This window comes from Motacilla alba, chromosome 17, assembly GCF_015832195.1.
Source record: "Motacilla alba alba isolate MOTALB_02 chromosome 17, Motacilla_alba_V1.0_pri, whole genome shotgun sequence".
NCBI lineage: Eukaryota > Metazoa > Chordata > Aves > Passeriformes > Motacillidae > Motacilla > Motacilla alba.
In genome coordinates this window covers 4,986,712-5,003,267 of record NC_052032.1, presented here as the reverse complement: position 1 = coordinate 5,003,267, position 16,556 = coordinate 4,986,712, and the positions used below count along the sequence as shown (strand labels likewise).

The 16,556-nt window shown below is 50.7% G+C and overlaps 1 protein-coding gene across 1 annotated transcript in view; it reads left to right on the top strand.

The window, feature by feature from the left end:
* The window catches only part of MEGF9 (multiple EGF like domains 9), a 48,532-nt gene that overhangs the window by 10,833 nt on the left and 21,143 nt on the right, over positions 1–16,556 (top strand). Inside the window, exon 2 of the mRNA XM_038156322.1 lies at positions 11,953–12,145. Within this exon, the coding sequence (XP_038012250.1) occupies positions 11,953–12,145 (193 nt within the window). The remainder of the gene's footprint in view (positions 1–11,952; positions 12,146–16,556) is intronic.

The following is a 16,556-nucleotide window of genomic DNA, read 5'->3' as shown; positions in this document are numbered from 1 at the left end:
AAAAACTAAATACCTGTTATTGGAGAAAGGCAAACAGAGCCTTCACCTGCCTCCAGCCTTGCTGCCTTCGAGGGCAGGCTGCACACCTGCCATGGAGCTCCCTGGAAAAGATGTTGTCTTATTAATGTGCTTGCTTTGTCTTGGCTGTGTTGTTGAGAAATCCAAGTTTGACTCCAGATAATGAATGATAAACATTTATCTGGTCTTAACTGTTTTATTCTGAGCATTTTCTTCCTCCTGGAAGTTTACAGTGAGTTGCTGACAGCGTGCCCTTTGACGTGGATTAGTGCTGACACCTGGCAGTTGGATCTTCCCATCCTTTTCACATCTTGGTTGTTGCTATTCAAGAGAGGCTTTTGTACGTGTCTAATCCATTTAAAATGAAAGGTAAACAACAAATGGACCAGTCTCTGAAGGGACAGTCAGTTACAGGGGTAACTGTGGAAGGCAGCGAGCTCTCTTTGGGATGGATGGAATGACAGGAGAGAGCCTTCTCCCCAGCACCTCAGTTTGGTGTCAAGGGATGTCTGGAGCAGTGGCTCTCCCTGATTTTTGGTTTACAGACCCCTTAAAAGCTTTCTAGGAGGTGTGTGCATGGTGAGTTCAAGTTCAGGGACTGGAGAATTAATGCTCTCCTCTCTGCTTCACCACCCATGGGTTTGTGGTCCCTCTGAGAGGATCCCCTGTGTCCACTCTCAGGATGTACATGAGCTTTGTACATGAACTTTGCCTCAGAGCTGGCATCTCTCCCGCCTGTATATCTGTAATTCTCGGTGATACATTTATATTTTCAGTAGGTGCAGTAAAAGTAGAGTCTCAGGGCTGTGTCAGGTACTGGCAGCTCCCTGGTTCAGTAGGATTTTGGAAGCCTCTTTGCAGGTGAGACTCAGATCCTCCTTTCACCTTGTTTCTTTCTGACAGCAGAGCTGGTGGAAGAGGAGGCACTGCTCCTCCTCCTGCAATGCCAAAACAGTCATTATGAAGGCCTCAAAAATGAGGAAATGGTCAAGATAGAAATGTCAACAAGCCTCTCCTAGCTGACCCATTGGCTGCAGAGGAAGCTCTGTGGTTTTCAGCATTTCTTTGGCTTGGGATCAGGCTTGGTTTTGCCAGCCCCAGAGTGAGTGTGCTGCTGTTGCCGAGGGTAATTCCCCTTGGCGATGCTGGAGGGCTCAGCTCTGGCTCTGCAAATCACTACTTTGCTTTCAGCATCTTGGCTCAGATTTGGTCTCAGCTCTGTGCCTGAACTCTGGGTGAGATGGGGAGTGCTGCACAGGGAGCCTGAAACCCTTTTGTCTCCCCCATCACACTTTTAAGGCTTTTGCCTATTTACAGAGGATTGGGGTGTTCTGTGGGACAGAGCTGTTGTCTGTTGTACTTCCCTGAATGACCTGGTATTTGTTGTGGAGGTTTCAGAGAATTGGCTTAGGCTTTAAGTTGCTGTTTGTTTGTGGTTGCTGGACTTGTGCTGTTTAATGGAAACATTTTCCTTTGCTAGGGGAGCTATTGCTGGAAATAAATACAGGTAATAAATACCTCGTGGCTGAGGCAGGAGCTGGGACTGCATGGAGCTGCAGTGTCCATGACAGTGACTAAGGAGAGGGGAATGGAAAGCTGAAAAGCTGATGTTCTGCCCTGACTGGAGTCATCCATGTGCTGCAGGGCTTGGGGCTCCGAGCAGAGGTGAGGGGGAGGCAGGGGCTGGCAGCTGCCCTCAAAGCCCCTCAGGTGGGCTCTGCTCCTGCTGCCTGTGCAGGGGGGGTTTTATGCTCTTTAAATTCATGCCATGGCTGCAGTTGCTGGAGGAAATTTTGGAGTACAGCTGAACTGCACCATGCTGCCTGCTCCCCTCAGCAGGTCCTCAGCAGATGATACTGGATCTGCTGCAGTCCCCTGTTTCCAGTGATAACTGATGACTTTCTCCATCCAGGTGTCTTTTTCCATGACGTGTCCTGACCCATATCAGTTCCCTCTTTCAAAGCTTGGCTTCTCCTCCATGGTTTTGCCAGCAAATTTTGTCTGGCTGCGTTATCTACGACCCAGTTTGGCAGGTGCTGGGTGAGAACAAAGGTGTGAAACAAGTTCTGAATGTGGGAATTTAAGTCACTCGCTGTGACCTGGAGGTAAAAGCATCACTGTGCAAAGTATAGCAGGGCAAGTGCAAGGCTGCATTATAAAATAAGGGAATAAAAAGTAAGGACCAGGAAACTTCTCTTCCCAGCTCAGATGACATTTTCCTTGCTCTGTCCCAGCAGCTCTCCCTGCTTGCAGCACGTTGTAACTTACAACTCCTTGTCTGGCAGGAGTTATGGTAACTCCAAACCAGCCCATAGCACTATGTCATCATAACCTTGAAACAGGACCCAAATGGCAAAACCTGCCCCAAACCAGTTGTGATTACTCATGCTCTGTGCTATCCCTTTCCCCCGCTGGGCTTTCTGCTATGGTAATTCCACTTATTAAGCAAGGAGACAAAACACCTTTATTAAACTTGGAACCAAGCTCGGGAGCAATGAGAGGAGCAGGACTCACTGTCAAAGCGTTTTCTTCTCTTGTCTCCCTTCCTCTGCATGGCCTCTAAAGTGAGGGAGTGAGGAACAAAGATACTTTGCTGTTTGTGATGAATAAAAGTCTGCATTTAAATATGTTTGTTTAGAGTAGAGAAGAATTAGGGATGTGTATTGGGAATGAATCCTGGGATTCGTTGGGGCTTTGCTTCATCTCCAAGCTTGAAAATGCAAAGAGCTGAGACGAACTGGGGTCGTAGCTCAGGCTCTGGAAAGCTTCTTTTTATTAACACTTTCAGTTAGTGTTTATTAACACTGTGGATAAAAGGTCCTTTGTTAACGGGCCTGTCCCTTTGCTGCTCGGCTGGAGGAGCTGAATCTTGAAAGGAGCTGCCCTGGGCACCTGCTGGAGTTACTGATGAAAGTTTTCATTCCAGATTTTCACTACAGGCTTAGACATAAAATAGCCTCAAACCCTCCAAAGCAAGTCTTCCTTCTCTTTCTCATAAAAAAAAAGGTAAAAAAAAGTTGTAAAAATGCCTCTTGCTGTCTGTGTGCCAAGCCATGAACGATGTGCTCCTTCCCTGCGTGGAGAGCATCTCACAGCAGTGTGACCCCCTCCTTGGTCCATCTTCTACCTCTTGTGGGTGTCCAGAGTCTCCCTCTGAGTGCATCTCTCGGCCTGGGGAATGATTTGAGCAGTTCCAAAATCACTCCTGCATGCTTGGAGAGAAACCTGGGCCCGATGCTTGTGCTGCCCCTAAAGGTGAAGAGCATCCCCAGAGGCTGTGAGTGCCCCAGGGCAGGGTGGGGGCCTGTGGCAGCCGTCCAGGAGCAGCTCCCGCTTCCAGGAGATGCAGAGCAGTCCTCTGCTGGGGGAGGATGCACTTCCAAGCGTTTTTATATTGAATTATGGGTTATGCTGCTGCTGTTGGCATCTCCTTGCTTTTGTTCTGTCTTCCCTCCCGGTGTAAGAGTGCTGTAAATGAGGGAGAAAGGAAGGATAACTTCTTACCACGTTCATCCCAGGTTGGGCTGAGCTTTGGTAGCTCTGCCCAAGGTCAGAGAGGCAAAGCTGCAGCTCCCTCCATACACCAGTGAGGACCTGCTTACACCGTGCCTACACCTGGTGTAAAGAAACAGAGTTACGACTTCACAACAAAAAAAGTGCTGTGTTTTGCAGTGAGATCAGCCATGTGTGTGTTTGCCACCTCCCTGGGAAACCTCCCAAGAGACCCCAGCCCTGCAGCTGGTGCATGATGTACCTGCATGGGGGAGGGAGGCTGGCACTGTCCTCACCACTCCCCCCCTTCAGCAGCTGATGTGTTACCACCTACTCTGTGATTCCTGTACTCAGCAAAAAATGGCTTTCCAGCTGCCTGGACTTGGCCATTCCCTTTTCTTCTCCCAGGCAGTGTGAGCCATGGCTGGGGATGACCAACCCTGCTCAGCAGCACCCACGGAGCTCTCGGGGTGGGTATTCCATGGGTGCTCAGCCCCAGGAGGAGCCTGGAGGTCACATCCATTCCTGCCAAAGCTGAAGCTGACACTGGGAGCATGAGCAGTTGATTGCAGTGGCTTGGGAGAGGAGGATCTGTTGTGTCTGCAGGCAAGGTGTGGAGGGGAGAAGGCTCTGGAAGGCTGCATGCCTTGCAGCAGTGGATTTTGGTTTGAAGTGGCTTTATGGTGTCAGGTAAATGTGCAGCTGCTGTCTCTGGGCAGATCCCTTCCTTGCAGGCTGGACAAAGTCCCTGCTCTGCTGCATCCCTGCGAGTGTGGGGTGGCTGGGGAGGCTGGGCTGTGCTGCTGCACCTGCTCCTGCCTGGGTTCTGCCGGCAGCAGCAGGAACAGAAAGTTTTGCTTCTCAGCAGTGAGCATGAGCAGCAAACCCAGCTGTTACTCAGACAAAAGCTTTGACCCTGCTGTCCCTGGTCTTGCCCAGAGGAGTCTCTGGGAGCCCTGCTGGGAAGGGTAGGATGTGATGAAGGGGTGTTACCCGAGCTCATCCCCCAGCTCGTCTCTGTTGTCCTGCTGGTTATTCACGCAGCACAGCTTTGCAGCCCAAACACAAACAGTTGGAAGGACGGTTCCTGCCCAGGGTTTTCTCCGAAGAGCCTTAAATCTCCCATAAATTAACGTGTTCATTCATTAGTTGCAACTCCCCAAAGCACCGAGCAAAGTTTGTGAGTTTAATTACTTTTTGCAGGAATCAGAGCACGCAGAGCCTTCAGCAGATGATTATAGTTCATATTATTCATGCAGCTCTTCATAATCCCTTTCTCTGCTGGGCCATGGTCGATAGAGACTAAAATTGGAATCTGCTCATAAATTCCCAGCCCCATCCCGCGTGAGGTGTCTTGATCTTCCAGTGAAAGCATTTTGCTGACAAAACAATTCGGTTTCCTGAGAGGTGCCACGCAAGTGTATCTGTCAGGAGGGTATGAGCTGCCAGGGTTCTGTGTGCTGCTGGGGAGGTGTTTGCCAAAGTTAGTTTTCACCCTGTTTATCTCTAAATCTGGCATTGGGCTGGCTGTGTCACACTCTGGGTGGTAAAAAATACAGAGATTTTCAAACAGAAACATAGAATATTTATATGGTTGCAGACGTTTGTGGAAATATTAGCGGGGAAAATTTAATCAACTAAAGTAGAACGCCAACAAAACTATTTTTAAATTAATTAAAAGGCTTGGATTCTTTTTTTTTTTTTAACTGTGGGGGTTTTAATCCTCAAGTATGTATTTGGTCTGTTTGAAGTTACTGTAGTTTCTTGTATCATAAACATTTTAGGGCCACATTCCTCTTTGTGCACAGTCTGCTTCGTAAGAGACCCTGGAGGGTTTGTCTGCCTGTGGAAAGTTATTGTTATATAGGAATGAATAATTCCTCAGCTGCAGCTGTGGAATCCCCCCTGCACAGCTTTTCTGCCCTATTACCTGGATCTCAATGATGCCAGGACCCCTCCTGCTTCTCCTGACATCTCCTTGTCCCATCCATGGGAGCTCCTCAGGTGTTGTGCTCCAGCAGAGCTGTGGGCTGGGGATCTCCCAGTGCAGGAGGAATACTGAGTTCATCAGAATCCATATTTTTCTTTTTTTTTTTCCCCTGATGTTTACAGGGCTTTATCCTTTGGTCTCCCAAGACAGCTTTACACCTGTGAGTCTGACTTTTGATGCAGGCTTACTGGGGAATGAGCAGGTTCAAAGCTCTCTGCGCAGGTTTCTGACTTGTTTAGCATCAAAAAGGAGGAAAAAGCAACAAAATTGCTCTGTGTGGAGGAGCTTTCAGGAACTCCTCAGAACCACATGCCTGCAGGTTGCATTGCAGGTGCAGGGAAGGAACAGAAATAAGCAGTCCCAGGGAGAGAGCAGCCTCTGCCTTTGGGGAGGGTCTCAGGGTCATGGCTTGCTCATAGCTGGGAGGCAGGAGGGCTGTGAGCTCTGGTGGGGAGTGATCTCCATCCTTTTGGAAAGGCAGGAGGCTGACACAGTTGAGGCTGAGCTGGAGTTTGGCTGAAGCCCCAGTGCTGTCTGCTTCAGGCTGATAAAAAGTGCTTGTGCAGCTGCTGGTGACCCCAGAGCTGGGACCTTGGCTTAGCGCTGCTTTCTAAGTGATAAGCGAGAGATTTAATCTGATACAATATTCCTCAACAGATGTGTTTCATCTTCTAATGACATTACAAATGATGTATATGAATTGTTGTCTTTTCCCCCTTGTTGACCTGTAAAAGCCTTTTATGGAACAACACAAGTGACTCTAACACTCTTAGCAGCATTAATGTGAACGAAGTTCTCCTCACCATCAGCACCTGACTCTGCAGAGCCTGGAGCTCGATGGAGGCTGTGAGTGCCCAGAATGTGGTGCACTCAGTAATAAAGTGAATGCAAAATAACAGAAGGCACTCCTATGTGTTTATAAATTTTTTGGGGGATAGGCAGAGATACTCTTCCTACCACTTTGGCTTTGCATTGTATCCTGAAGTGAGAGTAAATTACAGGTCTGAGCACTTCAGTGCACTTTCGTGATGCAAGAGTTGACTCTTATTTTGTGCCGAGTGCTGTCTGGATGGGAATGAGTCTTGAGACTTGGCAGAACTTCTCTCTTTGGGAAGCTACAGTGCAGCAGCTCCTCTCTGGTCTGTTCTTGCAGGAGCTCTTAGCCCATGGCAGATGTTCCCCAGCTCCCTGGGGGAGAGCTCAGCCAGGCTGTGCCCTCTCAGATCTGCTGCAGCTGTGGGGAAAGGCTGGAGGCCAAAGCATCCTTGCCCTGGGATAGCAGCTCCTGCACTCAGAGCATCAGTAGAGGTGATGGAGCTGAACCCAAATTCCAGTCCAGGGCTAGACTGGCCCACTTTGAGATGGTGCATCAGAGATGTGGAAGAGATGGGCTGGAGCTCAGGGAATTGCTTGACAAGGGCTGGGTCGGTTGGGACCTTCCCTTTGAGCAGCTGGCTCATGCCTGCTGTCACTAGCCCATGCTGGAACAGCACTGTCCTGAGCCTCATCCCATTGTGGGGGAGGTTTGGCACGTCAGTGCATTGTACTCAGGGGATGAAATGCCTTCCCACGGGGAAGGGAAAGAGCCTCTGGAGAGGCAAGGGGAAAGGCAGAGCAATGGTGTGCCTTTGGCTGTAATGAGGAGAAATTCCCAGTGCAAAGAGCAGTGTCTGACTCTTTAAGGGGGATTGGTGTGTTTGGGGGAGGAACTGGAGCTGCTGCCATCCCTGAGCAGGGCAAACAAGGAGAAAATAGAACTGCCAGGCTGGCTCAGGGCAAAACTTCAGCCACCCAAGAAAGGCCAGAAGAAGATGCCAAGAGGACAGGGCATGATCCTGACTTTTCTGGACAGAGTTTCAGGGCCTTTCCCATCAGGATGCTTCCTCCAGATCCCTGTGTTTAACAGCCACCATGGACCTGTCCTCTGTGAGCTTTTCCAGTCCTGCTTTGAAGCCATAGGTATTTCTGGCAGCCAGAACATCCCCTGACAATGAGTTCCACAATTTAATTACAAGGGGAAAGGAAATGACTTTGGATAGATTTTTAAACCTGCTGCCTGATCCCTTTATTCCTGTCTTGTCAGGAGTGGTGCCTGCAGAGGGATTGAGAAGGGGAAATGGAAGAGAAGGTAGGGCTTGAATTTGGAAATGAAGTCTGGGGAAGAGGGAACACTGCTGAATTAATATGAAAACAAAGCCTTTCCAGGGATGGGATGCTGTTCTGTGCAGTGGTTTAAATCCTTTGGGATATCTGGGGAGTATTTGGGAGGTGAGGTTCTTACTGGGCTGTGTTGGCTTCAGAGCTGCAGATGCCAACCTGGAGCTGCACCTCTGGCTCCCAAAAACCCAACAGTCCCTCCAGGTCAGAAATTACTTTGTTTTTTTTTTCCCTTCATCTAGTCTGGAGAGCAGAAAATGTCTGTCTCCTTGGGGATGCTTTTGCAGCAGGACAATAAATAGCATCTGTGGGCCTCCTCCGCTTGCTCTTACAGCTGCATGTTCTTATAATCAAAAATGTGCACCTTGGATTTTCCAGGCTGGCTCCCAGGGAGTAGGTGAGTTCATTCAGGATCTGCACTGGTTCAGGATGTCCCCAGCTAATGTGGTTTCACAGAGACCTTCGTGCCTTTCACAGTGTTGGCTTCTTTACCCTTTGTAAATATTTCACCTGCTTTCTAAATTATTCATTCATTAAGTGGCTTGGAAAGGAGGAGGAATCATGCTTATAAAACGTGTGAAAACTTAAAACACTGCAAAGCTGAAAGGATGTGAAAAAATAATTTGAGGAAGGATTTTTTTCATCAGAACAAGCCCTGTGTAAATACTGGGGGCGGATGGGAAATGAAGGGATGTGGGGTTTTGATGGATCTGGCACAGGCTGGGATGTTGCTGGGATTTGCAGAGTTGGGGTTTGCATTGGGATGGGATTTGGAGGCTGAGATCTTTATTAGGGGTGGACAGAGGAGCTGGCACAGAGTTTGAGGTGGCCACACTGAGGGGTCACAGGGCACCCTCAGACCTGGAGGTTCTTGGTTGTGTCAGTGCTATTTACAGCCATGGTGTGGCTCCAGTACAACATAAAACACCTCTTCTCCAGTTTATTGGGAACTTATGGCTTTTGCATACTAAAAATAAATTGATTTTAGGTTGGGGCTAACTGAAATTGGATGTTAAATCTGTCTCCACACAGCAGCATGCCCCTTGCTTCCCAAATGAGGAACCTTTCCTTCCTCTCCACCTTCCTCTAAGCAACAACCAGTGAAGGTGAAATATTGTTCCTGAACGGAGAGGTGTTTGGTTTTTATGGTGCCTCAATTCTTGGACCTCAAAACATCCTTATGCTGTTAATTAATTAAAGCCTGTCAGTCCCTTCCCGAGCAAAGGTGGCGGGTTTTGTCTGTGATAACCATGTGCTTTGAGCTGTAGTGTGGTGCTTTGTGGGGAACGAAGGGAACCTTGATGGTTTAGCAATGGGGAACAGGCAGAGACGAGCAGGGCTTGGAGGCCCTGGGGGGCAGGGGAACACCCTGAGATGGGGAAACTGAGGCAGAGCAAGGATGAGTCAGGACAGCAAACTGAGAAGAGTCAGAGCTTGGACCAGTGCCTCATCCCTGAGAGGTCTTTGCCCTTGGCTCCCTTGCTGATGGTGTTATCCCAGCCTCAACACAACCCTCCAAGCATGACTGTGCAGTCTGGAATGGGACATCCTGGGGTTCATCCACCCTCTTCATTCCTTTGCCTTCACAAAAGCTCTCAGTGAGGTGTTTTTGAAGGTTATCTTCAAAAGCAAAACATCAGCCTGAGAAAACTGAATAAAGGCTCCTAAAACCCAGGCTCTGGCCAGAAGCCAGGACAGTGTTCCCTCATTTTCCTCTGTAGTGCTCATCCTCTTTGCTGTGTTCCTGGAGCCCAGGGCAGATGTTTGTGATCAGTTCCTGTTCTGGCTCAGGACCGTTCGTGCCTTCTGCCACCCGGCTGCTGTGGGGACAACAAAATGTCCTTTAAATTAGCCCTCAGGTTTTCACAGCCTGGTGCATCCTTGTGTAGCCCTTGACCCTGATGGAGTTCAGATTTCAGTGCTGCTGTCTGAGTCTCCTCCGCTGCCCATCCCACACAGCTCCAGGGTGTTTTGGGGCTGCATCCACGTGTGGGCAGGGCTGGATGCGTTTGGGGTGGGCAGGGACCATGTGGGATGCTGTTCCCCTACCTGGGACCACCATCCCTTCCCAAAGATCTCTAGGGGCATGGGGGAGGTAGGGTCTTCAAGGAATCGACCCTTTTGGGAAACAACTTCTGGATCTGTTGAGTTGTGATTTCACAGCAGACAGGCTCAGCTCCTGTCCCCATCACTAGCAGAACCAGGCTCCACCAGCCTCCCAAGCAAAAAGTGTTTTGCCAGTGTTATTTTGGATTATTGCAGCATTTCTCTCTCTCCTGGGGCACTGGCATTGCAGTGGTGTCTGTGTTGCTGTTGAATTTGGCAGCTAAGGCAGAGCCTGACCTGAACTGGGGCAATTTTGTTGGGCAGGAGCGTTGGATGGAAAGCAGAGGGTGCTACAAAGTCAGGTTCAAGTTCAAGGTGCTGCCATCCTGCTGGAGCATAAGTGATGGGGCAGAGCTCCATCGTGCTGATGGGGACCATCCTGCAGCACTGCCCCACTCCTGCCCTCTCCCTCCAGCCATCCAACTGCAGTGTCAGGATGGTGGCTCTGGCTTTGATGCTCCTGGAGCACAGGGGTGGTCTCCACATGGAGCAGCTCATCCCCCTGTGTGGGACCTGCCCTGTCAGTGCCTCCCATGCCATTAGAATGGACACAATGCTTGTTTTCTTTCCTTGATGGAGTCTGGCAGGTCCAATGGTACAGCATGTTGAGTTCTGAAAGGGAAGTTTGTTTTGATGCACGTTTGACAAACTCCAGAGCGCTTTTGCTCAACACGTTTTTGTGGTTTCTGCTCTGGTGGCAGGGAGAAGCCCAAGTGCCCAAATCAATATGGTTCTGCTTGGGTAATTGAGCTGGGAATTTAGTTCATTATGTGACGTGGCCGTTGAAGTGGATAATTGTGGATCTTGAGGTGTTTGTCCTATCTGATAGTTTGGATTGAAGAAAATTTAGGTGCAATTTCACAGGTGTATAGGGACAACAGGGCTTCTCTGGGGATCCTGTGGTGGAGTAATAACTAAAGCTAAAAAAAAGCTAAGCTAAACAACTCAGATTTCTTTGTGTGTTAAAAGGACATGGATGACAAGTAAAAGAGCTTTAAGTCAAATTTTCTTGGGATGGGGATCTGGCCTCTTCCCTCTCCCTGAAGTGCCCTGAATACTGGCTCTTCTCAGGCAATAGCAAACACCAGCAGTTGTGTAAAGCCCCTGATGCTTTATGCACTATTTCTGCAAATAATCCTTGTTTATAATTCAGTCTTGGCAGAAGAAGACTTTAAATTATTAAGGCACTAAATATTTTGCAATGAAAGAACAGAGATAAAGCTCTTGGCAGTAACAAATTGCCAGGGAGAAGTTGTTCTCTTCAGTGCATTTGGGGCTTTAAAGTATTACAAGAAATAACGTGTGGGGGGACTGGGAATTCATCACTTGATCAAAAGATTTGCTTCTCTCCTAAAAAAGCAGCTGTTCAGTGCATGCTTTCCAGCACCCCTGGAAATACAGTGTCCCCAGAGACAACGTTTGGGTCCCCAGAGCCATCCCCTCTCCCCACAGCACTGAGGGTGGTCTGTTTTAGGTGGTGGAGGTCTCTGTCCTGCCTCCACCTCTAGCACAGCTTTTGAAGTACAGTTTCCATGCACTTGGTGCTTCCCTGAGGGCAGATTTTCAGGGGATTCTTCCCTTCTTCAGGAGTGGGAGATGCTGCTTCCAGTTTGTCCTGTCAGTGGATGTTCTGTGGTATCAGAGCTGTTCCAGTGGTGGGGAATGGAGGCTCTTAGAATTAATGACTTTGCAACCTGTTGCTGATTTTATCCTGATGTTACACACTTAGTGCTCGTCAGCTCCTGGAGTCAGAGGGTGGCTGGGTGTGTGTGTGTACATAAAGACACTGTGTACAGCTACGTATAGATGTATATCAGGTAGTTATGCCCATAATCTTGTAGCTCTTCGTTGGAGAGATTTCAAGCATGAGCTGTGGTGTTTCAAACCCCAGGCTGCTCCCAATGTGGTTTTTGTCCATCATCTCAACGTTTTAAAGCAAAAATCATCCTTAAAGTGATGATGGGGGTATGCAAGGGAATGGTGAGGGGCTGGCACAGGGTGCCCAGGGAAGCTGTGGTTGCTGCATCCCTGGAAGTGTCCAGGGCCAGGTTGGACAGAGCTTGGAGCAGCCTGGAAGCTGTCCCAGCCCACAGCAGGGCGTTCGGAATGAGATGGGCTTTAAGGCCCCTTCCAACCCAAGCCATTCTGCAGTTTCGTGACTCCGTGCCTCTGTTTCTCTTCCCTTGCAGGGGACCTGTGCAACTGCAGCTCGGTGGGCAGCGCCGGATGCAACCGCACGACGGGGCAGTGCCACTGCCTGCCTGGCTACGCGGGGCCACGCTGCCACAGCTGTGCCCACGGCTTCTTCCCCCAGCAGGGTGGCCAGCAGTGCCAGCCCTGCAGCTGCAGCCCTGCTGGAGCCACCAGTGAGCAGTGTGACCAGTGAGTAACGCCACGGGTTCTGCACGCCAGGGGTTTGGTGTGGTTTGGGTTTTGGGCAAGAGCGGGTCTTGTTGTCTGTGCTGGTGTTTAAAAGGGAAAAAAATAAGCAGCAGGAGGGAGGGAAGCTGGTCTTATAAAAATTCATGAAGATTATTCTTCCTCTTTCAAGAGCTGAATTATGAAAATATCTGTGGTTGTGGCAAAAGCCCTGGCAGCTCCCAAGGGAGCTGGCTTGTGTTTCGGAGTCGCATGGAAGCAGAACCTCTCCTAATGCCTCGTGCATCTCTTAGTCCCTGTTGGGCAGGGCTGCCCTCACTCCTGAGCTGGGAGGGGAGCAGAGGCTGGGGTGGAGCACGGGGGCTTTGGAGGGGTTTATTGTCCAAAGGGATGGGTTTTATGCCAGAGGCAGGCAAAGCTTTGTGCTCTGCCCTCGCTGAGCATTGGGGTGGAAGCGGCGGCCCGACAGCAGAGTCAGCTCCTGCCTTGCCTGGTGTTTACAGTCACCAGAGCTGATGCTTGGAGCTCTTGTATAATGAATGTGTTCCTCTTCATTTCACCTCACCCACCCTCACATCTTGCCTTGTAAAAGCTGGCACGCAATGATTTTCCAAGCAGTGATCTGTCAGCCATTAGAGACGGTGGCTGAGCTGAGGAGATCTCTGCAAGATCAGACCCAGCAGCAGCCTGACCCACTGGCTCTCCACCTGGTGCTCATGGGGACAGCAAGTTTCAAAGTCTCTTCTTGGAGGAGACCTCAACAACCACCCTGCAGCAACTTCCAGCCTTCCCAGGCTCCTGCTGCCTTATTGTCTTCTAGGGCTGGGGCTGGGCTCGGCGTGTGTTGAACACCTGCAGTTCCCTGCCAGGACAGGGGCTGAGTCAGAGTGAAAGTGCTCTGCAGGGACATGCTGCCTGTAATTATTTTATACATTATCTTCTCCCAAACGACCAAACCCTCTGTTGATGTCCTTCCTTTTTGTTTCAATGCTGCATTTTTCTGCTTGCATAAGCTCTGACAATTCGGAACTTAAAAGTAGCTCTCCAGTTGAGGAAAGTGACCTTCTTACTAAAAGAGGTGATTCTTGAGGGTGGAAAGTAGGAAGTTTTATCACTTTTTTTTGTTTTTAGTGGCTGTTTTAGGTATGGGAAGATGTGCCTGGAAGCATCAGGGCTTGCCACAGGATTGAAAGTGGGATTGTGGTCAGATCTATTGGAAAGGTGAATAGGGCAGAAAGGCAGATGGGGCAAATCTTATCCTTGGGAACTGGGAGAGGAGGGAAAGTGCTGCTGGAGCAACTGGGTTAACTGTGAGAGAGCATTCTTGCCCCAGCTCTGAGTTACTGGGCAGTGGTGAAGCATGGACATGTCTGGTGTCTCCCCATGTCTCACTGCATGGGGCGAGCCAAGGAACGCCCTTGGGAGCTTCAGGTGAGATGCTCTGAGTTGTGAAGGAGAATGAGGTGGACTTGGTGCCATCTGTGTGGAGCCAGAAACTGCAGGGACCTCCCCAGCCTCTCCTCAGCACCATTTCACAGCCTGGAGGGATGGGGGAGATGCTCATTCCCAGCCATTCAGAAGAGACAGCACAGGGCAAGATGTGGAGGGAGATTTGGGGAGGGGGGATGTTGCTAACAGAGATCACTCTGTTTCCCTTCCCAGCTCAGGGGGGTTTGCTGCAGACAGACATGACCTCTGGGTGTTCAAAAAGAGAAAAATAGGTCAGTTGTCTGTGTTACAGGGCTGGGGGCATCAGAAGGGCTGGCTAGTGATGTGTGTGGGAAACTGGAGTGGGACACAAAGGCCAGCAGGGCAGGTGCTCCCCTTGCTCACCCCTTGTTGTGTCAGCGTGGGCACAGGCTGGGCACAGCTCCTGCCTGTCTGCAGCTGGCATGGCTGGGGGCAGGCACCAGGGCCGGGGGCATCCCTGCAGTGGGATCTGGCCCGGTGGGGGGGAGAGCCCATTGCAGGGAAGTGGCTGTGTGAATCCTGGAAGGGATTTTTGGCTCTCGTGCTGGGTGGCTGCTGAGCAGTCCCTGCAGGAGCAGTAGCGTCCCTCGGGCAATCTCTGCTCAGGGATGAGGCACGAAGGCATTGCCCAATACCAGCAACCAGCTCCTGTTTTGTTGACATGGAAAATCCTGTAAGTTGTACAATTTATTTATTTAATAAAGCACCAGCCCAGCTCGACTTGCACGAGCGAATTCCTGTGTGAGGCTTCAGAGGAGAGCTGTGGCTGTTCCGGTGGGGCTCTGGGTGAAACAGCAGCAGAGATTTTGGACTCTGACCCTTTTTAAGGGTGGCTGATTGGAGGGGCACAGTGCCCAAAGGCTGAGCCCTCAGGGCACACAAAGATCCCTCTTAGGTTTCAGTCAGCTCGCCCAGGCTTTTGTAAAAGTGCCTTTTAAAGCACCACCATATGATGATTATTAGTATTATTTCTCAGCACGCTCTTGGGCTGGCCAGATGGCAACCCAAGTCCCCTGTTTGTTAACTAGACCTCAAATGCAGACCATCAAACAAAAATGAAAAAAAATCCCTTTCCTGAGGCACAGAGTTGATTTTGGGAGTGAACATTGACCTGACATGCTGTCGCTATGAATGGGCTCCATGGCTGCTAATCAAAGGTCTGTTTTGGTGGTGGTTTAAATTTGATTATCTAGGAAGATCCACACAGATCCCCCTGTGGGATGGCGGAACATTTCTGTGCTCTGGTTTGGGTGGCTTTTATTTAGATGAAAAGCTGTGTGTGGCTCAGGCTGGAGTGAGGGGCTGATGGAGTCTTGGGCTGCTCAGAGGGGGCTGACACATCTTGGGGAGGGGAGGGAATTGTCCCTGCTGTGGTTAACGCCTAGAAACCTCAGAAAAAAATCACATTTCTTTGGGCTGGATGCAGTGCAGATGCTTGCTAAAGATAGCTGTGGCCTGGAAGTGTTCACAGTCCATGGAGGAAGGGTGGAGAAAGAAGCTGAAGTTTCAAGGGCCATGGTCAAGGTCAGAGTGGTGGAGAATGAGGACGGTGACTCATGTGGAGCACGGGCTGGGCTGGAAGGGCTGTGTTCCTGCTCTGGGGACAGTGACAAGTGGGGAGGGTGCCTGGCAGTGGCTTCAGCCCATGGGGATGTAGCCCCAGCCAAGAGCTGCCCCCACCAGCTGCGTCTCTCACCATCTTTTGGACCCCTCGGGTTGAAGGCTGTGCTGTGTGTCCTCTGAGGAAACCAGAACCTCCCAGCCTGGTGGGGGAGTGAAAGTGATCCGTGCTGCTGGAGAAGGTCCCCGTGCCCAGGCTGGCCAGCCCACATCTCCCCTGTACAATTCTCTTCCCTTTTTTCCTTCCTGTGAGCAGCAGTCCTGTGCCTGAGCTCTCATCTCTGGCTCCCTGAGGCCAGGCAGGGAGCGCAGGCAGAGGCAGCGGGCGTGGGCTGGGGCTGGTGGTCTCCAGTGCCAGTAGCCAGGGCAGCACTGGCTGCACTGGGGCTCCTCACGGTGTTTCTGGCCCTCTGCACCCTTTGGCACCCAAAGTGCCACCCGTGTCCCCAACTGAGCCAGGGCAGTGTGAGCCAGCACACAGAGCTGGGATGAGCAGGGAGAGGGAAGGAGGTTTGTGTGAGGGAGCCTTTAGCTCTGCAGCCCTCGTGCCCTGGCGTGAGGAGCTGTGCAGGCTCAGCTCTTTAAACACACACTGAGATATTCTCCATGTGAACCTGGCCTCTGGCTGTGGGGTGTGAAGGACCAGGACTGCAGGCAGCACTAGCCTGGATGAGGCAGCATCCCCCTCCTGGGGAGAGGAGGTGGCAGATGATTCTGCAGTTTTTTGTTTGTTTATTTTTACCTTGCTGGCAGCACTGCCCATCCCCACGTGGCACTGCAGACACTGGCCCAGGGCAGCCCAGTGTGACCCAGCTCGGCTGCAGGAGGGCTGACCTGGACTTACCTCCTTTGAGGTGTTTATCCCAACTTTTCCTAGCCCAGCACTTGGGTGTGTGTGGCTGTTCCTTTCCTGAAGCTGTGGGGGCAGCATGTTTAGCCCACGAGCAGCTGGCCCTGCGTGGGTGCTCCTGTGGGTTTGGGATGTGAACAGGAGCTGGAGCTGTGAAGCAGAGATGCTGCTATGAGATGCTGCTGCCTGGCAGAAGGGTTCAGCCCTCAAGTCCCTGTTTCCCTGGCAGGTTTTGTTTTTTAAACTTGTCCTGGTTCTAGGGAAGAAAAGTGATGCAGCAGTACCTGTGCCAGGGGACAAGGGGAGAGCTGTGGCTGCTGTAGGTGTGAGGGATCACAGAATATTCTGAGCTGGAAGGATCAGGATCCTGAAGGATCCCACAAGGATCATCCAGTCCAACTGCTGACCCTGCACAGACACCCCAATGATTCCACCCTGTGCCTGAGACTGCTGCCCAAACATTCCTGGAGCTCT